The following is a 27,147-nucleotide window of genomic DNA, read 5'->3' as shown; positions in this document are numbered from 1 at the left end:
CACTGTTTTTGATTATGAGCCAAGTCTACTGTGTAAACATCTCCTTCAGTTATTATTTGGTTGCTCATTGCCACTGCCATACGAACGTCTACCACGTGGGTTCTTTCCAAGTGTCATTTGGTATCAAGTGATATATATTTCTGTGACATAGCCGGCCATTGTGTTGGTAATGAAAATATACACGTCCTATCAGCCCAGGTGGGACCTGACTCAGAGCCAAGATGACACACAAATCAGAAAGGTGTCTAACGCATCCCTTTAGTAAGACGGAAATTAATTACACAGATTCTGTGATTGATTTATGAGGACCAAGTTGAAATAATCACCTACATTTACACTTCACTATCTCACCTGCTTCCAAACATGCAGCCATAGATCTTGTGTCTCTTGTTAAAGGAAAGAGTAAAGGTGTGTACACACTAGACGATATTATGCACGATTTGGCTGATTCAGACGCATCGGAAAGACAAATCGTGTAGTGTGCACTAATGATAACGACCCCGCGTGTCGTTGGTCGTATCCTCAGATCTTACCTACATGCAGTAAGATCTGGCAATCTCATTAACGAGATTAAGATTGTTGGTCAGATTGTTTGTCATTTTGCACAGTCTATGCAAGATATCGTTTGTCCGGGAGTTGCCGAGGGAGTTCAAGGGAAAACGTTGATAACATCCGATCTTTTGCAAGTCGTAGTCTGTGGGCACCTTAAGCAACCCTACAAACCAGGACTGTTTCTACCTTTTAGCCCTGTTGACCCCGAATGTTCTTACTCTGACACTACTGTTACAGGACATTCCATGACACTTTTACTGGAGCCCAAGATAACAGTGGGCAACGCTATTCATTTAAACATGTCCCTTAGAATAATGACTCTTTTGGACAGCCAACAGCTCAACTGACAGTGATAAATGAAAACAGTCAAGATAGTATTAAACTTACACTAAGATCCATTCTAGAACCAAGTATATTGCTGTCAGTGTTTGTGTACTGTGTAAGACTGACAAGACAATAGCCGCTGCTCTAGCATAGACAGTACATTACCCTGGCTCTAAGAACTCTGAATCAAAACAAATTAGTCAAATATTATAAGTAGGAGAATGCAATTATCTGAACTAACTGGGACAGAGGGTAGATAAGAGTATTGGAAATGTATTAAACTATGGGACATATACAATGAGCCGCGACAATGGCTTTTTACCCGATAAGTTTTTTATTCTGAGAGCTTTCGCGGAAAAAGGTTATCGCAAATCCTATTCGCCGCAGCTTTCGCATATGTGAAAACTGTATAGGAATTATTGCAAATTACTTTTCACCATCTCTAGGTAGGTGATGATAAGTTGTGCAAAAATCCCTATGTTGGGCCATGGTACAGAACCATTTGGACACTACCCTTACTGACTAATTAGGCAAAAATAATTTTCTAATTAGCTTAATTTGGTCAATAATTACGCAATTTTTGTGGTGAAAAAATAAAGTTTTGGAAAATGGGTATAAAGTAGTGGGTCAGGTATTTGGGGGGCTGTATGGATGGGACAGGCGTTTTAAGCATTGCGGGGGGCTGCACCAAGTGTATTTTTAACATTTGGCAAGTGCTCTAAAATGACACAAAAATATACTCGCACCCATTGTACCCCTAATTTAACGGAAGCATTTATTTTGCCACCCAAAAACTTGCTTTGTATAAGTTTTTCACTGTTTATAGAAAAATGCAAATAACAACCATTTCACACAATTTAAGAACCCCAAGCCCTATGATGTCCACTAACACACTGCTATACTATTCCCCTATCTTATACCCCTTTCACATCTGAATGCCAGGTCGCACCTGGGATTTTGTTCACGCGCCTATCCCGGCTGCAACCTGCCTGAGACCCCTTTCAGACTGGCGGCCCAACCCGGCTCTAATGTTGGGTCGATAACGTCACCGCCATCACGTGCTGAGCCGGCGCATGGAGATGAGATCCGGGTCTTCCTATGCAGTGAACTGGTTGAAATGCTGGGTTGCCCGACCCGGCTTATTTCAACCTGTCCCTTCCACACTGCACAGTCCACCTGGGTTGCTGCGCGTTCACATGCAACAACTCGGGTTATTGCAGTAAGTGTGAAAGGACTATTAGTTTAGCTGGGGTACAGGCTGATTTCCCCATTTTCACCTAAACTTTTCGCCGGTCTTCAATGCAAGAAATATGGGGCGAATGTGTTATCGCACCATTTGCAAAAGGATTGTCCGTTAAACAGGAGCGCACAAACGTGAAAAAACTGAAAATTCGGGCGAATGGTCCAAAAAGTTTTTTCCTGAGAAAAATTAACGTTATTGCAGCTACTTGGATATGGCCCTATGTATCTTGTTTGCTTGTTTTTTTTAATTTTACAATACAATTTTGTTTTTATAGGCTAATATGTCAAACTGGTGTTTGGATAAATAAGCCTTCCACTGTAGTTATCTAGTAGGGTATTAGAACAAGAATTACCAATATGCTTATTGTTACAAATTGCTGTATGAATTTTTTATGTTAGTAAAGTTTTTTTTAAAGGCTTAGATCAGAGATGGGGAAACCTCAGGCCCGGGGGCCCCCGGATTCATTTGGTGTGGCCCTCTGAGCTTTTTTCTGCTAGCCTCATCTGGATAGCAGGGTGCCTATAATGGCACCCTGCCGCCAGAATCTGTGCAGCAGTGCCGCCTGGGGCGTCCTTAGGATGCCTCAGATGGTCAAATCGCTGCCCTCACAGCTCCCCCGGAGCATCCTCAGTATGCTCCAGGCATTGCTGTAATCACTGGTGATTGTGGCCCTGTCCCCGTGTGACATCACACGAAGGGGGCGTGGCCTGCACGGGCCCGCGAATAATGTTATATATATATCAAAATGGCCCTAGGCAGAAAAATTTTCCCCACCCCTGGCTTAGAGGATATGAGTCCTGGAACTGATAGTCGGTGAGATGTGTATTGCTGCAGTGTAAGAGGCAGCTACTAAGAGATGCCCTATAGCAGTGCTTCTCAACTCCAGCTCACAAGTACCCCCCAAAACGTCATGTTTTGTGAATTTCCATGTGCGCAAAGCAGCCACTGCGATTGGGACTGAGATCGCAGTGACTACGCAGACCCAAGACGAGTGATTGACAGGAAGTGCCATTTGTGAGTGTGGTCGGAAAAACGCAGGCGTGCCAATTCATTTCAACGCCGTTGCATGGGCGTACATAAATTATCCACTGCGATGCCATACGCAGCATGAGGACTCATAACGTGCGAACAAGTTAGTAATTCTTGCTAACCTCAAGTGTGCATGAGACTGCGATGGTACTCGATTGTACCGATAGTTTTGCAGTTTTGCTAAACATTACGGATGTGCGTAAAGTAAAGTGGACGTCTTTGTGTAGCGCTGCGATGGCATAGCGATCGCAGTGGATTAGCATGCTATTATAGTTGAACTGCGTGCATAATCGCTATTGCGATCCGTAGTGAATCAGGCACAATGTCCTGAATTTGTTGCTAACACTCTTCTTGGAGGTCAGTGTTTGCACTTGCTACAACTGTAACCCTTATCGCACCATCACCGGTGACGTGTCCACTCATCAGTCTATGCAGCACTTGTCAAGTAGATAATTAAATATTTTTTTAGCTTCCCCCACATTATCAGCTAAATATCTAGTATTATACCTGTTTTGCTGCAGTGAAGATAAGATTCTGAACTGGAGGTGTCCCTTGTGCCCGCAGCGATGCATTTGCTGGTGGATGACAGAAGATTGGTCAATGACTCGTGCACACAGTTACATTTTTGCACAGAATAAAATGGAGATTAACTTCAGTGCTGCATCCTGCAACTTTAATAACAGCCATTTCGCTTTTGTTGTAACAATGCAACCTGACTGTAAGCTCATAGAAATCCATTGTATCAAACTTCTCAGCCTTGCAAATATGATACTTTTGCACATAATAGCCTATTGTCCCAGAATATTTGGGAGATTTCTCACTTAGCAAATGTCCTGATGTACTCCCAAAAGAGCAAACAATTCCCTGTAAGAGAGTTTACTTGCAAATATGGTGGTGACATGACCTGTACACTGAGGGCCTGATTCAGATATTTACGCTAATGCAATCGCATCTGCGATCGCTCACAGACCGCAATAGTGAGAAGTTGCTAATGTTTCCAAAGCTTACCGGAGCATAGGGACTCCCACTGCTGCCCTCTCATATCCGTCCAACGACGTGCAACAACGTAACATCGGGAACATTGGCAAAAATTGTTCAGCTACGCAACTTATAAGTGAAGTCTGACCTGTCTCAAACACTGCGTCTCTCCTGACACGCTGAGAGCTCTCATGTTGTGCAGGAGATCGCAGTGGCTAATCTATGCGCGTCCATGAAACGTTTGAATGGTCAGTCACTCCTGCGTTCCTTAGCCACCTACCGTTACCTCCCACAAATGCTTACACCTGTCACTCACTCTGCGAGTGTATCCTCTGTGCGTAATCACAAACCAATGGCTGCATGTGTGCAGTACGGCTTTCACGCAGGCACAATGGATAAAAAAAAATAGCTTCATCTGTGTTATAATCAGCATTACGTCCATGGGCCATATTCAATTAGACACGAAAAGCCAAGATACGCGGAAAAGTATCGCCAATCTCGGCTTTTCGCGTGGAGGAAACTTATCGGTCTTATATGATAAAACTTATGGAAACTTTATATAACTTTTTATAACTTTATGGAAACTTATATGTCTCTGAGTCAGGCCCTCAATGGGCAGGGACATAATAATGCAATTTGTGTGATAACATATATTGGGCCTCGAGTACAGAGGAGTAAAGGAAAAAAAATGACCGCACGTACTGAATGTGGAATCGGACGTATATCAGGATGAGTCCAGCTCACTAACATATGCGCCAGATGTGTACGAGGAGTAATCAGTAGCATACAGTATGTGTTTGGGCTTCATCAGAAGTAGTGATTTGGCTTCAAGTGTTGGTAGTACACAATATTGTGCTGTAATTATCATCAGTGTGTGAGTATGTATTGTGTAACAGGGATCGAGCAAGAGATGCTTCTCCTTACAGGCGCATACACATCTGTGTACCCCGGCCACATTTAAACACTTACGGCCTACACCATTCCCCCCCCCCCTTTCTGCCATAGTTACACCTCTATGAGTGTAGGGACTCATTGAAATGACATGTAAATTAATCTGCATATGGACGCAAGAGCTTTTCCAAATACATATTTTGCACAACATAAAACACACTGTGTGAGCACCATTCTTCTGCCCACTTGATGACTATTTTCCAGACTATGGGCCTGATTCAGCAAGGATCGCCATTGCGATTATGCACACAATTGTCCGATTGTTATGTTCTGCGCATGCGTATGCATTGCGGTATGTGTGTGTGAAGACTCCACTGCGATCACAGTGACTACGCAGACCCATCGCAAAGTGATTGACAGGAAGTACCGTTTGGGGGTGGTGACGGGGGATGGTCGGGGAAACGCAGGCGTGCCAGTGCGTTTGAACACCGTTGCAGGGATGTGCATAAATTAGCCATTGCGATGCCATACACAGCTTGGGCTTTCACTGCGTGCGATGAGGTTAGCAATTCCTGAGTAAGGTCAGAGCTTGTGCAAGTGTGTGTGAGGCTCCGACGGTACTCGATGTTACCGATGGTTTCACAGTCTTGCTAAGTATTACGGATGTGTGTAAGGTAAGGTGGGTGTCCTTATGTTAGGCTGCATATGGCATTGCAGTTGCTATCATTAGCATATCTTTGCAGTAGGACTGTGTGTGTAATCGCTATAGCGATCCTTGCTGAATCAGGTCCTATATACCTAAAAGTTTACTGCTGGTTGTTTAACCTGTTTTGTAAGCATGCTTTACAGACAAACTGCGATCATGGTTCATATAGAAGGGGCTTGAAAGGACAAGTTTTAAGTTTGAGCATTCCCTGCATACCAGTATCCAATTAGTCTCCTGCCTTTGCTTACAAGAGAAGACATGACATTTGTAATTCGGTGTTTTGCGTAATGCTGCCGGAATAATTTTCAGAATTTTCTGTCATCTCATATAACAATTTGTCTTACTGGGTTGGTATCACTGTTATTGGGAAATATATATATTTTAGAGCTATCACCACTAACTAAAATAGCTATACTATAATTCATGTATGATGCTTTGTAAGTTGTTATTTTTTTTTATATATTAAATAATGTCTTTACACAGCAAGCGCTATAGTGACACATTTAGGTTACTGGAGTGAATTATAGAAGCAAAACAATAAACGGATTAAAAATTGTTAATAAACAAAATACTTAAAATAAAACTATACGAGTAATTACACACTTAATAAACACTTAACAACAAACACTCAATTTGTGCATTGTGTTCTAATTAAATAAATTGCAAGGTTTAATTATGTTTAGTTTTACCTAAAATATGTAAAAATCATGTTTGATACAATCTTTTTATCCATCCAACATATGACTACTCTGAAACCTTAAAACACTGAGGTGCAGGATTTGTGCATTATTATAATGTTTGGATGATGTTGCAATAATCATTAATCTATGCAGTAAAACAGTAGCATAGACCATAACCTGTAACACAAAATACCAAAAGAAGACAATGGAGATTTTTAGGAAGTAAATTCAAAACATTTCTTTAAAGAAATAAAAAACACAGATGGGAAAATATTTCACAAAAACCCTCTGAGTACAAAAGTAAGGAATCTGAAATAATGATTTATCAGGGCCGTACCGAACACTGAGATGTCCACGTTTATATATGCTGCTGTTCTGTCTCTCAATTTGCTATAGTATTCCTGTAAGGAAGAAAGGGGAGATGTAGTTGCTATTGTTATTTTGAGTCACAAAATCAAATGCAGAAAATACAATTCACAACCAAGAAGCCATAAGAGTAAATATTAGACCTTTTATGGTATGCAAAGTGTTTAGCAGGCTTCACTTATACCCCTTTCTCATCAAAATCCCGGGTCTGACCCAGGATTTGGAACACTGTTCCAAGCTGGGTCAGACCCGGGATTTATCCTGTTCACACTGTACACGGGTGCAGTGCCGGCACTTGGAGATGATGTCATCACCAAGCACCAGAAACTCAAAATCTCCCCTGAACGCCAGACCGGTAACCAGGGGATAGTGCCCTTCAGCGGGGGGTGTCCTTTGTCTAGAGGCTGTCTGATGTCACAGCTGTCACCGGGGTAGAGATTACAGCCTCCCTGTATGCAGCTGGGATGGGGTAAAAACCTCAATGATCCGGACAATACGGGGAGGTTGTAATCTCTCCCTCCCCAGTCACAACTGTCATAGACAGCTTCCGAATTCATCCAATCAGCATGCTGTAAATGAGTCTTGGGTCGGATGACCCAGGTTACCCGTTTACACTGAGTGAGACCCGGGTTTTACCACTGTAGAGGCCTGCTCGGGACCCGGGAAGAAATAAGACCATTTTCCACTAAGCCGCGATCTGGTGTGACACGGCAATAACCTGGGTTTTTGCAGCAGTGGAAAAGGGCTATAACTGATTCTCTCCTTGGGGTATATTTACTAAAGTGCGGCTTTTTATAAGTGGAGATGTTGCCCATAGCTACCAATCAGATTCTAGCTATTATCTTCTATAAGGTGCTAGATAAATGTTAAGTAGAATCTGATTGGTTGCTATGCGCAACATCTCCACTTCTAAAAACTACTAGGGATAGCCATCCCTAGTAGACAATGAGTTTAACTGGTTCTGAGAAGCTCCCTTATACTGTTGGTGACTCTCTGTTGTGAAGATCAAGTTAACCATACTCGTACACCTAATCATGGACAAGAGAGAGTATGAATGGCTCTTTATATAGTGCCAACATATTACACACACATGTACCCTGATGAGTATTACATTTGGCATTACTTCCAAGCAACAGTTATTTATTCTTACCTCTGCAAATTCAGTAGATCCAATTAAACCATATTCCTCTGCTCCCCAGCTTCCAAAAATAATTGTTCTACGTGGACGCCATATACCTGTTTATATTGGATACTGTTAAGGGGATTAAACGGGATATAAGGGAATAAAACGGACAAGAAGAAATATAAATACAGACAGTATATAAATTCACATACATACATAAATAGAAAACAAAAGGGAAAGCGCCCTGGTCAAACGAGCTTACAGTCTATAGAGGCTGCCACAATGCAGTGGTGTAACTCCTGGAAGCAATGGAAACATTGGCCTTTGGGCACTAGCTGTCAGGAGGGGGGGAGGGAGGAGGAACAGCCACTTTCTGACTGTTTGAGGTGTGCTCTGTGCTGCCTCTGTTACTTCCCGTAGCTGCGGATACTAGGACCCAGATCGGCTTGAATTTTTGGTAAAGTGACAAAAGAGGAAAATTAGGTGACATGGCAGAGGACATTGCAAGAGAGGTCCAGGGAAGCAAGGTAAACTTTAATATTGTCAGAAGTGAAGCTCATATGAACTGATAGGCTTTCAAGGGAAGACATATAGAGGGAGAAGGGAAGGGGACAAAGGACCGAACCTTGGGGGACCCTGATGGGAAGGAGAAGTGGAGGGGAGATGGAGTTGGGTGTAGATACAGAGAAGCATCAGTTGGACAAGTAAGATGTGAACCAAGTAAGATGTCACAAAGCCCAATGAAGTGGAGGGTTTTGAGGAGAAGGGACTGGTCAACAGTGTCACATTTTGCTGTGATGCCAAGGAGTATAAGAACAAAGATGAATTCCTTTGGATTTGGCCATGAGGTCACTGGTGAGGTCAGCTGTAATGGAATGAAGTTGCAAAAAGCCAGATTGTAAATGGTCTAGGAGGCAGTTGGAGAAAAGGAAAGAAATTAGGCAGTTTTACACTGAGCTTGGAGACAAAAGGGAGAAGAAAGATAGGACAGTAGTTAGTGAGTACGAAGGGGTCAAATGAGGGTTTCTTAAGAAAGGAAGAGACCAGGGTAAGCTTGTGAGGATAAAGGAGAGGTGCCAGAAGAGGAAGATAAGTTGACCAGGTGTTCAATGTGGGAACATGCTTCAGGGAAGAGGGATCAGATAATGCTGGAGAAATTGATATCAAGGGAGTAGGTAGAGTGTATGAGAGGAGGGCATGGACTTCAGACACAGAGACCAGGGTGAAAGAGGACAAGGTTGGCAGTCCTGGTAGAAAGGATGGGGAAGAGGGAGGTGGTGTCTTAAGTGATAAAATGTCATGGTGGATTGACTCTATTTTGGAAGTGAATGGGTGCATAAACAAGCACGATAAGATAGTAGGGAAGGTGAAGATTAGGAGGGATGGGAAGATTTAGGTTAGCGAAAAGGCAGCAAAGATTGAAGGCCTGGCATGATATGAATGAGAAAGCAGAGCTTTATGTTGGGAGAATAGACTTGAAGTGGAGTCGTCAAGAGAGCGCCACGTCATCCATAGGCATTTAGCAGAAGGCAATCTTATCTGAAGAAACTGGGTCAGATAAGAGTGCCAGTGTTCGTTGCATACACGCCCAATTTGAGCTTTCACTGCATATACGCTGGCCCCTGTGCATGCTCTGAGAACCAGAGTGAGGTCTTTGAGAGTAGATAATACAGAATCACTGGACCCTCTCTTCATGGCTCTGTAACTGCCGAAAGCCACAGCAGTTGCAGTATTTCCACTACTGTAGGGAATAAATTATCGTTTAAAATGTTAGTAAATAGAAGCTACTTTACCTTGTTTAACCTTCCTTCCAAGTACCCTAGAGATTTCCAGCATGACTGAAGTTCCACTGCTGGGGTCTACTGCTCCATGGACCCAGCTGTCTCTGTGATTACCATACATTATATACCTGTCTGTAAATACAGGACAAATAAACTCTGTATTAGCTCTTTTTAACAACTTAATAACTGGTAGTCTATGACTGAAAGTTTGCAATATGAAAAGCCCATAGTCTTCATTCAAATGATTAGACAGAATTGATAATGGGAAGGAGGTAGGGATGGGCCTGCGATTAATATGTGCATAAAAAAGTCCAGACTACTATCTTTCCAAACACACTTAATACGTGGCAACTGAAATCTCTAGTTCACAAGTAGATTGGTTAGAAACAATAAAAGTTAATAACAAAAATGTTCAAATAGTTTTTTTAGCATTTGTGAAAAAGTTTGTAGTTGCATTTTTATTAATTGGTAACATACTGTATACGCTGAGTTACTCACCAGGCTCCACACTGCCTCTGATAATACCCATCACGTTTGCAGAAGGTCTAATTTCTTCATAGTTATTTACATTCACCTGAACATCGCTGGAGGAAAAGGGAGATTCATAAATCACTATAAATACATTTATTTTTAAATGTCACAAACCTCACATTAACACTGTTTAATAAAATTATAGTACAATACAGAAAATGACTTTTCAATAAGCATTTTAAAGTATACTGGACTAAGATTAGAGTTCCTTTTTGTTACTTTGCATGATATCCTATTCATCAGGGTGTTCTCAGTTTTGATGTTATTGAGGACTCAATAACCATTTAACCATTCAGAGAATAACTTTTTGTAGCAAAACATTGTATTTTAAAAGACGAGTGTGCACAGCTTGTGGAAGTCATACACCTCTCCAGTTTAGTAACTTAGGGGGCCTATGTTTTAAACAGTTTTTGACCTAAAACTTCAGTAATTTAGAATGTGACCAATTTTGAAAGGGGGCATCTCACCCATAGGGGTGTAATTAGGGGTTTTGGCGTCCTGAGCAAATTGAAAAATGACGCCCCCCAATGTATGTGACCTGGGCCTATAGCCAAGGGTCATTTACAGGAGCATGGGCCTGAAAGTTCCTCAGGCTTGATTACCGCCACGGGCCTAGTGCCCGACAACCTGATGGTCTAAGGAGGGATTAATGACGGGATGGCCTCATAGAGGGCCTAAATGTCCATTGGGAGAGGCTGCAGTGGGGGGCTTTGTTAGCTCTTTTACTTTCCACCACTGCAGCACGCTCCGGTCCTCAGCCGCATTCTACTGCTGCTGGCCTATCCTAGCCAGCAGCACCGCCGCCAGAGCTCTTCTCTTTTGAGCCCAGCACCTTCTAGCCTCTTCCGGGGCTGCCAGAGCTCTTCATGTGTTGTCCTTTTCCTTTACCAAATTGGCTCTTTCGCTCAGTGGCGTCTGACGTCAGGTGGGGACATCATGATGCAGCAAGCCAAGATTGGCTCACCAGGGCAGCTTTCTATTGGCTGCCGGGCCACAAGCCGTGATTGGCTTGTGGCTGGCACCAAATTTAAATTGCCATCACTCTTCAAAAGCTGCCAATGCCAAATGTCACCCACCGCTGCTCCTTGACCAGCGCTGGAAACAGACACTGGGGACATCACTCCAGGCTGCAAGACTTTGATTCCAGCGCTCACTGCTAAAGTATGGAGCACATCTCCACACTGTACATTGCCCGGGCCGTTGGCGCCCCCCTCTGTCGGGCCTGTCATGGTGCCCAGGGCACATGCCCCGCCCTTGTTATGCCACTGCTCAGTAGATATAAAAGATATCAGCTGCAATTACTTTCTTTACAATTGCAAAAACAGTCCCTGTAGTGAAAATGCCTAATTTACAGTACCAAGCTCCAAAAAGCTACGCTTGACCACGATAGCTATAACCATCTTTAGTGGAAGATGTTCTGATCCAATTTTATAATGAAAGAATAATATTATAGATTGTAAAGATTTGGAATTTACGTGCAATGCAATTTAAATTGTGGAGATAATTTACCAAAGGTAATATGGCTGCACCACATTGCAAATACAGGTTTTGATCTGCCGTAGGTTTCAAATTATGAAAATGCACCTACATTCAGCCAGGGTGTACAGCTTGGACTCTCCTGTCAGCCTACCAGCCAGGACCTTTGAAAATGCTGGAACACTCTAAGATGCAGGGTGTTCTGTTGCACACAGGGCCTGATTCAGACCCGCTTGCGAGCGATGTGCGCTCGCAACCGGGTAGATGGTGGCCCAGTGCGCATGCGCACGACAGAGCCGGCTCCGTCGTGCACATGCGCGAGACCCGGATAGTGACGGGCAAACCGTCACTCTGGGTCTCGTACCAAAAGGGGCGTGCTGTCGATGTTGAGTTACAGCACGCCCCCTTTGGTGGGCGGGCCGGGGGCATGGCTGCCCAGACGGAGGCGTTCCCATGGGAACGCCTACCGTCTGGGGCCGGCCCCACTGACATCACAAGTGATGTCAATGGAGGTGCTTTCGGCTCTGTTAGAGCCGAAAACACTCTAGGGCTTGCGGCAACAAGACCCTACCACAAGGGTCTCGTCGCAAGCCTGATGGTCGCGATGGTCTTGACCATCGCAACCATCTTCCTGGCCGCTCGCTATAGCTGTGGGCGTCCGGCTCTGAATCAGGCCCACAGTGTCTGGATTCATATAATTGTTATCTACACTCTGTTAGTCCCCCAAAACTACATAGTACAGTATTTCACTTATTTTTATGTGTTCACAATTTTACAGAGGAAAAATGTAATGTTACCTACCTATTCATCCTAGGTATCACGGAGCACCGGACGCGGCACATGGCTTCTACCTACTGGGTCTGGTGGTCCATGCTCCCCTTCTCTCTGTCCCACACAGAATCTGTGTTTGCTCCCTATAGAGATGGGAAAGCACCAATTGCGCTGATTTGTACTAGTGGTCAGGTCAGGTGACCGCTCACATCTCTGGGAGATTCAAACCTCTTCTATTTAAACTCCACTATGACAGGTATTAGTAACCAGAGTATTAAAATTCACTGACCAGCGATCGAGATCTTTAATATAGTGCTCTCTGTGTATGACAGTTCTAGATTCTCCCTCCTGTATTAGCCCTTGGCATTGCCCAGCCCTCCCGGCTTGTAACCTGTATAACTTGTAACTGCCCGCTACTACCCCCCCTGGCCCATGGCTGCAGACAGTGACAGGCCCGGCTGGGGTCCCATTCCTACCAGTGTGCTGCGGCCGGCATGCCCGCAATCCAGTTTTTCTTGTGAGCACTGAAGCCGGCACGTCGTGATGTCATGAAGTCACGCTGTGCCGCTCAATAAGAGAGTAGCCGCTGCGGTTGGTGTGAGGAATCTGAGCAGGTGCCATAACAGACAGACAGAAGAATGAACGAGTGAGGGAACTAAGGTAAGAGACTTTGGGCCAAATGTAATAGGGTGTCAGTTTTGCTAAATTGCGAGTTTTGTGCTAAACTCACAATTTTTCACAACTCTCCAAAGTAATAGGGTGTCAGTTCACTAAAACTCACATTTTTCAGCATTACTAAAAATCCCCATTCTCAAACTTGCATCCAGATGTTTTCACATTGAAAACAATCAACTTGACCAATGTAATAGGATGTCTGTTTTAGACTCTCAAATAAAAGATAACCAAAAGTCCCCAAATAATAGACCTGCTTCAGGATAGCGAGTATATCCTGAGCAGGTCAGATTAACACAGAAAAATGCACATATCCATGACATACATGCATGTTTCTGTGTGTACTTATGTAAAAGGTTTTAAATTTAAAAAAAAAATACGTGCACCCCCTCCCCAAAAGCCTTACCTGCCCTGGACTTTATAAAGCCTGTCCTAGTTCTAAAAATACAGGGGCCAAAATGCGTAGGGGGCCCCTGTATATTAAGAACCAGCACAGGACTTTGCAGACCCCGTACTGGTTTTGGAAATCAGGGGACAAACGAGTAGGGGTCCCCTGAAAATTCCAAAACCAGCACCGAACTCTTTCTAGCGGGGGGATAATGCCACAGCCAGGGAAAACCTTTCACCGGTTTCCCCGGCCAAAGCATTACCCCTGACCGCTAGTCAGCCCAGCCTGGGGAATAAAGGGGTCCCCAATAACCCCAATAAAGGGGTCCCCCTCTCCAGGGCACCCCAGGCCTAGATTGATAGCCCGGGGCTATCCCAGACACCCTAGGGCGGTGGGTGCCGGGTTGATAGTGTTAGTGTTTTGTGTAAATTAAAGGGTTAAAAATTGTCTTAGTTGTAGAATCACACGTACCAGCAAGCCTCTCCCGCATGCTGGTATTTGGAGAACCACACAAAAACCAGCATGTGGGGCATTACGGGCCCGCTGGCACGTGTAGTTCCACAACTAAAGAAATACGTAAAAAAACAAACACACACTGTGAATGTAAAATTGTAATAAAACATACCTGCACACTCACACTCACACATACTCACCTAGTATACGAAGTAATCCATAGGAGTCCATCACATCTATGCAAAGAACAAACCACTCCACCCCAAGAACCTTCCACACACACACACTGGGCCTGATGCAGAGGAACATACATCTAATAGCAAATCTTGCATGTGCTCTCACTGCGAGTGCTCTGGAGCCTAGAGTATGCTAGCACCGGCATTACAGAGTCATACACATTTAAATTGCATCTCCACTTGCGACTGACATATAACTGGGCTGTAATGGGGTCTTCTCTCATAAGTAAAGGTCAGTGAGGGGGCGTGTGTAACGCAACTGCCGGCAGTGTGAGTTGGGTGTAAGCAGAAATACCCGTTTCCAGCTGCATCTTTTTGGCCAAGTATACACTGGTGCAAGTATGTGGGGTTGATGATGATGACTAGTAGTAACTCAAGCACATGAATATGGGGCAGGTGCACAGCAAGAGGCACAGACCTCTCTGCATATGGACGAATACACACATTTCCATGTGCGCAAGGTGGGAGTATTTATGGACAGTTTGCGTTCAACTCCGCATGGGGTCCATTATCACAATACACAATCACAGTCAGCTCTCTTGCAAAAGAAACTGAAAATATATCTCACCATCCACTGTATTCTCCGCTTGCTTGAAAACCAGGTCCCACTCTGTAGTCACAGCCCAAAGACCCTTGCCAGGAGGAGTCAACTACTTCGCCAGCCAGCTGACTAAGACAGTAGAAGTGTGGCACATCAGCAAGCAACAACCAGTTTGTACTTAAATCAGTTTATGTACAGCATAAGTCTACCTTTCTGGGCACTTATTTTGCTAAGAGGCCATATTAGGCCCAAATGGGTCTCTTGTGTAAATGTAATGCCTAGCCTATGTTTTATCCTTGGTTAGATATCTCTATTGTGTGTATCTACCATTACCTGCTATGGTAATCTCTGCTCTCCAGGTACCTAGGTGTTTGCACTCTTTTTCACACACTCAGGGCTGGAACTAGCAGTGTCATCGCCTAAGAGGCTGCACCATTGGTGTCCTGATGGCAATTGTATTTGTCTTTCAGAGTGCCTGGAACGGCACCTGCAGAATGGAGAGCCTCCCGGACGGGTCCTTTAGACATGCCTAGTGCTCAGCTTTCTGGTTCTGGCCTACTATTTGTGACATTATGCTGGGAATGAGGGACCAAGGCCGCAGGCCTTTGAGGGGGCATGGCTAGGTGCTTTGTGTCATTAAACCTCATCCCCTCCGCAGCATAATCCCATGAATCATGAGTCTATGAAGAGGGGCTGGGATCAAAATTATATGATTCTCATAGAATCGTGTCACATTGGTCCCCTGCCCTCCCCCCGCTGACACGCAATTCCTGGTGTTCCTCTCCCCATCCTGTACACGTCACTAGGAACTAGGAAGTGGGCGAGAGATCCACCAACTCTCCTGGTAAGTAATCCTTCACTGCATGTCATCTGTGCAACAACTAGAGTGGATGGAAGACAGCTGGGGAAAATATATGCACTAGTGATTTCAAACTCAACAACATAAGGGAGATGATGCAGTAATGGGCATATGAAAATGATCCATCTTCTGTGGGTTGTGTGTTTTTTTTTTTTTTTTTTACATCCTAAGTCTTCATCTATGTTAAGGATACACTGGGGCTGGTTCTGAGTTGGGAACAAAACAAAAGAGAGCAAGTAACTTTGCAGATTGGAAAAATCATATAGCAATGCAGGCAGGGTATAAAGGTCCTGTTTCACCGCTGCACACAATGCCGATGTTCAGGTTTTTTTTTTGCTTCTGTGCATGCCATAAAAACCCCTATAGTGCATGCATTACACAGAGTGTACACACGGAGGCGCTGTTGCAATTGAGACGCTGGTACCAGGAATGTCTTGGAAAGAGCTGAGCGTCCCTGGCCGGTGGCTAAACAGATGCACGGAGATGGTCCGTCTTCTGGGCGTTTTATGGGAGTGTTGCAGGTGTGTCGCTGGAGTGTCTGCCCTATATAGGGCTGTTGCAAGTTTTGATGGTGCGACCAATGGTGGTGTCTAAAGACGCATCAGGCAGTATTACAGTGTCTACAGACGATCATAGTGGGCGTCTTAGTCCTTGCACATTCATACACACGGATGTACACCAGAGAAGGGATTGATACCAGCATTTGCATAAAGGGAGAAATACGGTCACACCTCGAAAATGCAGGTTTGACCGCATTTCTCATATGCACCAAGCCCCAGAATGTGATGCACTCCAGGGCTTGGTTGCGGTGGGTAACGACATCTTCCTGATGATGTTGCCCTATAGAAGCCTATGGGCCAATCGGATCCCTCCCAGCAACCCTCCATCACAAAGGGCCGCTCTTACCGAGAGAGCAGTCCTTTGTGGTGCTGGTCATGCATACTGGTGTAATTAATGTTGGCATGCATGCGAAGGGTGGCGGGATGCGATGTATCCTGAATGTGATGCGTCATGCATCCCGCCCACAAAGTTACTTGATTTTTTGCTTTGCTCCCAGCTCAGAATCAGCGCCACTGTGTATAAGCTGAATGGTTATGCCACTCGCCAATAACAAAACATAATGACTATGGTCACTAGGCAGATAGATCTATACATGCGTGCTGAGCACTCTATGGGCTGCTGTATCACTGACGCATACGCCGGCCGACGGCCGTTCAAGCTCAGTGAGCCAACATTGGCCAAACCAGGAAGCACCGTGATAGCGTAAGATATCACTCTGCTTCCAGCTCTACAGAGACGGGCTCTCATCAGAGCCTGTCATCCGGCAAGAGCTTATTGGTAGATTCCTGGTACAAATGTACATGATAATGCAGATTAAGATAAATATGCCCCTTAGGGGTGTATTTATGAAGCTCCACAAAGCCCTCTCTCTGGTAAATATCACTGCAGGAGCCATCGCTGTGGATCTCCGGTGATAACTTCCTAGTGGAAAGGAAACGGAAGTCTCTTTAACAAGCACAGGGTGGTACAAGTACCACTGTTCTCCTTCGATACCTATCATCATCCCAGGAAGGCAATAGCTGGGAGTAAGAGAAAAATACTTTATTATAAAAATAAATAATTTCTTTCAGAAGTAGAATATATAAATTAAATTTCTTTTCTTTTTTCTTTACATTTTTTCTTATTACTTTTGCATAAAAATTTATGAATTGTTCTCCTTAGTGACACTGCTCCTGTCTATGGCAATATCAAAGCTCAGGAGATACTTAAGGGAGCGGGAAATAGTGCGTTATAAGACTGTAAAACCATTGCCGTGACAATACACATCATACTACTCAGAAGTACTATATATATATATATATATATATATATATATATATACAGTATATATATTTATTATGTATTTAAATCCATATAAATTTATTTTAAAAAAAAATATATTTTGAGTGAATATAAATTCTATCATGTACAGTATGCATTACTGCTATTTTTTATCACTGTTCTGTTTTTTCTTGATTCTGTTAATACAGATTATACCTCTGAACTCTGATTTGAACAGTAATGGTGCGTACACATGGTCCAACTTTGCAGGACGATATGAACGATATCGTTTATCGTTCATATCGTTGACTTTTTTGCACTGAACAACCAACGATGCGCATGGCCTTATGGACGATAACGATATCTGAGGTCGACTGTACAGGTTGGCCAACTTGCTTGATATCTATGAATTCTTCATCATTTAAATACCGTCAGATATCGTTCATCGTCCATGAAATCGTTCAACGATATCGTTCAACGATATCGTTCATTTTTAAAATAGAGAAAATTGTTCAACGATATGGATGATCGAGCAAGTTGGACCGTGTGTATGCACCATAAGATTTGTAGCAAATCCCTAACCTGCCAAATGATGTGTTAATAAGGTACATGTATGTTTTACATGGTCTCTTACCAAATTATTTTCTCTGCATCCTCAAATCCTATTGGTTGAGTTGGAACTGGCGGAAGTCCTTTAATATCAGTTGCGTTTATCCTATAGGTATAATCTATAAATACATATTATAAAGTGAAAGTAATGTGATATGGAAACACAGGTAGATATTGATGAAGAACTAGAGATTGTAATATGATCATATGAAAGACAGTTAGTAGAGATGAGCAGTTTGGTTTTGCTGAAAGTCTAAAACACCCGAACTTTGGGGGTTCAAAGTCGGGCCAAGGGCCTAATTCAGATGTGAGTGCTAATGCAATCACTGCTGCGATCCCGGACGCAGCTTTTGTGCGAAAATATGCTAATGCTGTAATCACCTGGAAATGTATTGAGACGCCCACGGGTGGCTTTGCAGATCCAAGAAAGTGCGTTCAGATATGCAGTGGCGGTCGTAAATCCTTCAATAATCAACCATCTGAGTAACCCAATGGTCTCGTAGAATAGCCCAGGGAATTGAGACGTTGGTGCCATATTTTCTGCGTATGGCAGATGTAGGCAGATACACATCCTGAAAATGGTCACGACACTTCTGCGTTTTTGCCACCTCTTCCCGTGACCGCCCTCAAACTGTCCCTGAATATCAATAACTTTGCAAACAAATCCTCACTGGGAGTGGCATTGCTAAGGTACAATGGCACGTGCGCAGTGAGTCGTTAATCGCTCAACTGTGTAAATATTGGCATTTTGTCCGCATTTTGTCCACATCTTAATCAGGTCATGAACACATAGGGATCATGTCGTGGATGCTGTTGCTGCTCATTGGAAAGTGCTTGGTGGTCTCTGATTGGCAGCAGTTGATGTAAATGGAGCCATTAGAAGGAGTACACGTTTTCCTCTGATGAAACAATCTGCTATTTGTTGAGAAACATGTCAGACATTCCAGGAGTTTGATGCATATGTTTTGACTAACCACATTACTAGTGCTCAATCCACCATACTACCAGGACAGATCTTAGGGTCAATTTCCGATACAGCATTGCAATCTCACCTATACAGACTACTTCCAGCGACTGTTGGTGTGAGGGTGATCACCCACAATCTGGTATAAAGTAAACACTGTTAGACCCAAGGGGTCTCCCAGCCTGCTCTCAGCTGATTACAACTGGAGGTATCAAATGGACTGATTCAATGCTGACAATGGTGTATCTATAATGGGTGCAGTGTGTGCGGGGCACACAGGCCCCCGGGTCCAGGGGGGGCCCGCACCGCACACACTGCACCCATTACCTGTCCGAGGTCCCACGTCGGGTGTCACTGCTGCTCAGAACACAGTTAAAATGGCCGCCGCAGTCATTGTCCGGTGTTCTGCGCATGCGCAGTAGACTCCGGGCACACACTAGTGCCCGGAGTCTACTAATGTTCCGGTGGCTGGCCAGCCGCGTCAGTCGGCTGCCAGCCACCAGGGAGAGAGGAGGGGGCCCCGCACGAGGAGTGCACACGGGCCCCCTCCTCTCTTAAAACGCCCCTGAATGCTGAGATAGGACTGCTTAAGACTCTGCACTAAGAACTAATTGCTGTGTATAATAACATACCCAGCTTTAACAAACTACTTGATGTGGATTCGAGTTGCTAAGTATAAGACACTCAGGGCCTGATTCAGAGGTGGAGGCTGCTGCGTCCGCTCTTGCGTCTGTTGTCGGGGTCATGGCTGCAGTAATATGTAAATGCTAGTTTCTGCTTCCCCCAGTGTTGGTAGCTTGCATCTGAATGAGCAACAGCCACTTTCAGTGTCTCAGCATGCTGTAACATTGCTGTGTTTCTTCACACGCCACCCTCGGCCACCATCATGTACACCATCAACATTTGCACCAGCCCTATGGCAGATGCAGGTAATCTGTCTGAACATGGCCTCTGTGGCTGCGGCTATGCGTCTGAGAAAGACATGCCCATGACACACCCTTACCACACCCATGACATACCCTTACCATGCCCATTACACTCCCTTACCACGCCCATGACGCACCCTTACTATGCCCATGACGCACACTTACTATGCCCATGAAGCACCCTTACCACGCCCATGACACTCCCTTACTACGCCCATGACACTCCCTTACCACGCTCATGACACTCCCTTACTACGCCCATGACACTCCCTTACCACGCTCATGACACTCCCTTACTACGCGCCCATGACACACCTTTACCGTGCCCATGACACACCTTTACCGCGCCCATGACACACCGTTACCGCGCCCATGACACTCCCTTACCATGCCCATGACACTCCCTTACCACGCCCATGACACCCCCTTACCACACCCATGACACACCTTTACCATGCCCATGACGCACCCTTACCATGCCCATGACACTCCTTACTACACCCATGACACACCCTTACTACGCCCATGATGCACCCTTACCACGCCCATGACACACCTTTACCACACCCATGACACACCTTTACCACGCCCATGACACTCCCTTACTACGCCCATGACACTCCCTTACTATGCCCATGACACTCCCTTACCACGCCCATGACACTCCCTTACGACCATGACACACCCTTACCACGCCCATGACACACCCTTACCACGCCCATGACACACCCATACCACACCCATGACACACTTACCACGCCCATGACACACTTACCATGCCCATGACACATTTACCACGCCCATGACACACCTTTACCATGCCCATGACGCACCCTTACTACGCCCATGACACACCCTTACCACACCCATGACACTCCCTTACCATGCCCATGACACTCCATTACCATGCCCATGACACACCCTTACCACACCAGTGAGACTGAGTGTTTTTGCTTTCACTTCAGCCACCTCCCATTCACCACCTAGGAACACCCATCACTTTGCCTCCCCATATCTGATACCGTCTGTCCTGATCGCAACAGCATATACAGTATGTACACACACTATGTGTATTGCATGCACAGTAGGGGATTCTGTACTTTCCATGAATGCACAGTCGCAAATAATCACTCAACTACGTGAACACCGGCAGCGCGTTCTGCATGCACCTCTGACTCAGGCTCTATATGTTTATTTATTCTATACTGCCTGCTCTAAGGTTCTGAAACAGCTCTAAGAAGCATATGGACTGACAGCTGGTGACTGATGTGATAGACATTGCTACACCTGGATCCAGAGCCAGCCCTTGCCAATTTGGTGCCCTAGACAAAATTTTGACTGGTGCCCTGCACCATTCCATATCCTTCTGCTGCGGTGCTGTGACCAGAGCCGCTGAGCTGAGCGCCGATCATGAATCTGCCGGGCCGGGAGTCACTGCCTGTCAGCCCAGGCAGATTCATGTTTCTGCAGTACAAGGGCCGGCTGCTGCGCTTCCAGAGTTTGTGTTCCGCTATCAAACGCAAATTGGAAACTCCCGGCTTCTGTGTCCCCTCCCTCATCCAAATTGGAAATTCCCGGCTCCTTTGTCCCCTCCCTCATCCTCTGCCACCTGTCTATGTCCACCCCCTGCCGCTGTGGATGTAACAGTGGGTCTCCCGCAGGAGCAGTGCAGCAAGGCGCGTCAGTCTCCTCTCCTTACCCGTGATGTCAGCTGCCTGTGTACCAGCGGCAGCAATAAAGAGTGACGCCGGCCTCTTACAGAGCAGCACTAGCTGGTGTCAGTGTCCAGTGCAGACTCCCTGCTGTTGCCCTGGACTCTGCACTTTACATTAACCCCTCAGCAGTCAGCGGATACCTCTCACTTCTCCCCAGGAAGAGAGCATTGAGCCACTGGCCAGGACACGGGAGCTGCATAGAGGACTTCTTCCCGGTGAGTTCTTTCTCACTATTCCTCCTATTCTGTCCCCTGCTTCTCACTACTCCTCCCATCCTGCCCCCTGCTTCTCACTACTCCTCCCATCCTGCCCCCTGCTTTCCACTAATCTACCTATCCTGCCTCCCTGCTTCCCACTACTCCTCCCATCCTGCCCCCCCTGTTTCTCACTACTACTCCTATCCTGCCCCCTGCTTCCCACTACTCCTCCCATCCTGCTCCCCTGCTTCTCACTACTACTCCTATCCTGCCACCTGCTTCTCACTACTCCTCCCATCCTGCCCCCTGCTTCCCACTACTACTCCTATCCTGCCCCCTGCTTCCCACTACTACTCCTATCCTGCCCCCTGCTTCTTACTACTCCTCCCATCCTGCCCCCTGCTTCTCACTACTACTCCTATCCTGGCCCCTGCTTCTCACTACTACTCCCATCCTGGCCCCTGCTTCCCACTACTCCTATCCTGGCCCATGCTTCCCACTACTTCCACTATCCTGGCCCCTGCTTCCCACTACTCCTCCCATCCTGACCCCTGCTTCTCACTACTCCTCCCATCCTGGCCCCTGCTTCTCACTACTACTCCCATCCTGCCCCTGGCTTCTCACTATTACTCCTATCCTGGCCCCTGCTTCTCACTACTCCTCCTATCCTAACACCCTGATTCCCACTACTACTTCTATCCTGGCCCCTGCTTCTCACTACTCCTCCCATCCTGCCCCCTGCTTCCCACTACTACTCCTATCCTGGCCCCTGTTTCTCACTACTACTCCTATCCTAGCCCCTGCTTCTCACTACTCCTCCCATCCTGTCCCCGGCTTCCCGCTACTCCTCCTATCCTGACCCCTAGTTCTCACTACTACTCCCATCCTGACCCCTCCTTCCCACTACTCCTCCCATCCTGGCCCATGATTCCCACTACTACTCTCATCCTGGCCCCTGCTTCTCACTACTCCTCCTAACCTACCCCTTTCTTCTCACTACTCCTCCCATCCTGCCCCCGGCTTCTCACTACTCCACCTATCCTGCCCCTGCTTCTCACTATCCTCCCATCCTGCCCCCTGCTTCTCACTACTCCTCCTATCCTGCCCCCTGCTTACAACTCCTCCCATCCTGCCCCCTGCTTCTCACTACTACGCCTATCCTGGCCCCTGCTTCCCACTACTCCTCCTATCCTGCCCCCTGCTTCCCACTACTCCTCCTATCCTGCCCCCCTTCTTCCCACTACTACTCCTATCCTGCCCCCTACTTCCCACTACTCCTCCCATCCTGCTCCCCTACTTCTCACTACTACTCCTATCCTGGCCCCTGCTTCCCACTACTCCTCCCATCCTGCCCCCCTGCTTCTCACTACTACTCCTATCCTGCCCCCTGCTTCCCACTACTCCTCCCATCCTGCCCCCCTGCTTCTCACTACTACTCCCATCCTGCCCCCTACTTCCAACTACTACTCCTATCCAGGCCCCTGCTTCGCACTACTCCTTCTATCCAGCCCCCTGCTTCTTACTACTCCTCCCATCCTGCCCCCTGCTTCTCACTACTACTCCTATCCTGGCCCCTGCTTCCCACTACTCCTCCTATCCTGACCCCTCCTTCCCACTACTCCTCCCATTCTGGCCCCTGCTTCTCACTACTACTCCCATCCTGCCCCCTGCTTCTCACTACTACTCCCATCCTGGCCCCTGCTTCCCACTAATCCTATCCTAGCCCCTGCTTCCAACTACTCCCACTATCCTGGCCCCTGCTTCCCCCTACTCCTCCCATCCTGACCCCTGCTTCCCACTACTCCCATCCTGGCCCCTGCTTCTCACTACTACTCCCATCCTGCCCCTGGCTTCTCACTACTACTCCTATCCTGGCCCCTGCTTCTCACTACTCCTCCTATCCTAACCCCCTGTTTCCCACTACTACTCCTATCCTGGCCCCTGCTTCTCACTACTCCTCCCATCCTGACCCCTGCTTCCCACTACTACTCCTATCCTGGCCCCTGTTTCTCACTACTCCTCCTATCCTGTCCCCTGCTTCCCACTACTACTCCTATCCTTGCCCCTGCTTCTCACTAAACCTCCCATCCTGTCCCCTGCTTCCCGCTACTCCTCCTATCCTGACCCCTAGTTCTCACTACTCCTCCCATCCTGACCCCTCCTTCCCACTACTCCTCCCATCCTGGCCCATGATTCTCACTACTACTCTCATCCTGGCCCCTGCTTCTCACTACTCCTCCTAACCGACCCCCTTCTTCTCACTACTCCTCCCATCCTGCCCCCGGCTTCTCACTACTCCACCTATCCTGCCCCCTGCTTCTCACTACTCCTCCTAACCTACCCCCTTCTTCTCACTACTCCTCCCATCCTGCCCCCGGCTTCTCACTACTCCACCTATCCTGCCCCCTGCTTCTCACTATCCTCCCATCCTGCCCCCTGCTTCTCACTACTCCTCCTATCCTGCCACCTGCTTACTACTCCTCCCATCCTGCCCCCTGCTTCTCACTACTACGCCTATCCTGGCCCCTGCTTCCCACTACTCCTCCTATCCTGCCCCCTGCTTCCCACTACTCCTCCTATCCTGCCCCCCTACTTCCCACTACTACTCCTATCCTGCCCCCTACTTCCCACTACTCCTCCCATCCTGCTCCCCTACTTCTCACTACTACTCCTATCCTGGCCCCTGCTTCCCACTACTCCTTCCATCCTGCCCCCCTGCTTCTCACTACTACTCCTATCCTGCCCCCTGCTTCCCACTACTCCTCCCATCCTGCCCCCCTGCTTCTCACTACTCCTCCCATCCTGCCCCCCTGCTTCTCACTACTACTCCTATCCTGCCCCCTGCTTCTCACTACTCCTCCCATCCTGCCACCTGCTTCCCACTACTACTCCTATCCTGGCCCCTGCTTCGCACTACTACTTCTATCCTGCCCCCTGCTTCTTACTACTCCTCCCATCCTGCCCCCTGCTTCTCACTACTACTCCTATCCTGGCCCCTGCTTCTCACTACTCCTCCTATCCTGACCCCTGCTTCCCACTACTCCTCCCATTCTGGCCCCTGCTTCTCACTACTACTCCCATCCTGCCCCCTGCTTCTCACTACTACTCCCATCCTGGCCCCTGCTTCCCACTACTCCTCCTATCCTAGCCCCTGCTTCCCACTACTCCTATCCTGCCCCCCTACTTCCCACTACTACTCCTATCCTGCCCCCTACTTCCCACTACTCCTCCCATCCTGCTCCCCTACTTCTCACTACTACTCCTATCCTGGCCCCTGCTTCCCACTACTCCTCCCATCCTGCCCCCCTGCTTCTCACTACTACTCCTATCCTGCCCCCTGCTTCCCACTACTCCTCCCATCCTGCCCCCCTGCTTCTCACTACTACTCCTATCCTGCCCCCTGCTTCTCACTACTCCTCCCATCCTGCCCCTGCTTCCAACTACTACTCCTATCCTGGCCCTGCTTCGCACTACTCCTTCTATCCTGCCCCCTGCTTCTTACTACTCCTCCCATCCTGCCCCCTGCTTCTCACTACTACTCCTATCCTGGCCCCTGCTTCCCACTACTCCTCCTATCCTGACCCCTGCTTCCCACTACTCCTCCCATTCTGGCCCCTGCTTCTCACTACTACTCCCATCCTGCCCCCTGCTTCTCACTACTACTCCCATCCTGGCCCCTGCTTCCCACTATTCCTATCCTAGCCCCTGCTTCCCACTACTCCCACTTTCCTGGCCCCTGCTTCTCACTACTCCTCCCATCTTGACCCCTGCTTCCCACTACTCCTCCCATCCTGGCCCCTGCTTCTCACTACTCCTCCCATCCTGTCCCCTGCTTCCCGCTACTCCTCCTATCCTGACCCCTTGTTCTCACTACTCCTCCCATCCTGACCCCTCCTTCCCACTACTCCTCCCATCCTGGCCCATGATTCCCACTACTACTCTCATCCTTGCCCCTGCTTCTCACTACTCCTCCTAACCTACCTCGTTCTTCTCAGTACTCCTCCCATCCTGCCCCCGGCTTCTCACTACTCCACCTATCCTGCCCCCTGCTTCTCACTATCCTCCCATCCTGCCCCCTGCTTCTCACTACTCCTCCTATCCTGCCCCCTGCTTACTACTCCTCCCATCCTGCCCCCTGCTTCTCACTACTACACCTATCCTGGCCCCTGCTTCCCACTACTCCTCCTATCCTGCCCCCTGCTTCCCATTACTCCTCCCATCCTGACCCCTGCTTCCCACTACTCCCATCCTGGCCCCTGCTTCTCACTACTACTCCCATCCTGCCCCCTGCTTCTCACTACTACTCCTATCCTGACTCCTGCTTCCCACTACTCCTCCCATCCTGACCCCTGCTTCCCACTACTCCTCCCATCCTGGCCCATGCTTCCCACTACTACTCTCATCCTGGCCCATGCTTCCCACTACTACTCCCATCCTGGCCCCTGCTTCTCACTACTACTCCTATCCTGCCCCCTGCTTCTCACTACTCCTCCTATCCTGCCCCCTGCTTCTCACTACTCCTCCCATCCTGCCCCCTGCTTCTCACTACTCCTCCCACCTTGCCCCCTGCTTCCCACTACTCCTATCCTGGCCCCTGCTTCTCACTACTCCTCCCATCCTGGCCCCTGCTTCTCACTACTCCTCCCATCCTGGCCCCTGCTTCTCACTACTCCTCCCATCCTGGCCTCTGCTTCCCATTACTCCTCCCATCATGGCCCCTGCTTCTCACTACTACTTCCATCCTGCCCCCTGCTTCTCACTACTACTCCTATCCTGACCCCCAGTTCCCAGTACTCCTCCCATCTAGACCCCTGCTTCCCACTACTCCTCCTATCCTGGCCCATGCTTCCCACTACTGCTCCCATCCTGGCCCCTGCTTCTCACTACTACTCCTATCCTGCCCCCTGCTTCCAACTACTGCTCCCATCCTGCCCCCTGCTTCTCACTACTCTTCCTGTCCTGCCCCCTGCTTCTCACTACTCCTCCCATCCTGCCCCCTGCTTCTCACTACTCCTCCTATCCTGCCCCCTGCTTCTCACTACTCCTCCTATCCTGCCCCCTGCTTCTCACTACTCCTCCCATCCTGACCCCTGCTTCTCACTACTCCTCACATCCTGCCCCCTGCTTCTCACTACTACTCCTATCCTGACCCCTAGTTCCCACTACTCCTCCCATCCTGACCCCTGCTTCCCACTACTCCTCCCATCCTGGCCCATGCTTCCCACTACTACTCCCATCCTGGCCCCTGCTTCTCACTACTACTCCTATCCTGCCCCCTGCTTCTCACTACTCCTCCCATCCTGCCCCCTGCTTCT

The 27,147-nt window shown here is 47.5% G+C and overlaps 1 protein-coding gene across 2 annotated transcripts in view; it reads right to left on the bottom strand.

The window, feature by feature from the left end:
• NAALADL1 (N-acetylated alpha-linked acidic dipeptidase like 1) overlaps positions 1–27,147 on the bottom strand; it is a 132,352-nt gene that overhangs the window by 17,962 nt on the left and 87,243 nt on the right. For both annotated transcript variants that reach the window (XM_088480011.1, XM_088480010.1), the window contains 7 exons: positions 18,056–18,149; positions 14,769–14,870; positions 10,172–10,257; positions 9,686–9,805; positions 7,920–8,005; positions 6,741–6,804; positions 3,656–3,723 (listed from right to left, as the gene is read on the bottom strand). In XM_088480011.1, coding sequence (XP_088336137.1) covers positions 3,656–3,723; positions 6,741–6,804; positions 7,920–8,005; positions 9,686–9,805; positions 10,172–10,257; positions 14,769–14,870; positions 18,056–18,149 — 620 coding nt within the window. The remainder of the gene's footprint in view (positions 1–3,655; positions 3,724–6,740; positions 6,805–7,919; positions 8,006–9,685; positions 9,806–10,171; positions 10,258–14,768; positions 14,871–18,055; positions 18,150–27,147) is intronic.

This window comes from Taudactylus pleione, unplaced genomic scaffold (genome assembly GCF_031769625.1).
Source record: "Taudactylus pleione unplaced genomic scaffold, aTauple2 ptg000250l, whole genome shotgun sequence".
Lineage (NCBI taxonomy): Eukaryota > Metazoa > Chordata > Amphibia > Anura > Myobatrachidae > Taudactylus > Taudactylus pleione.
This window is presented reverse-complemented; position numbering and strand designations above follow the sequence as displayed.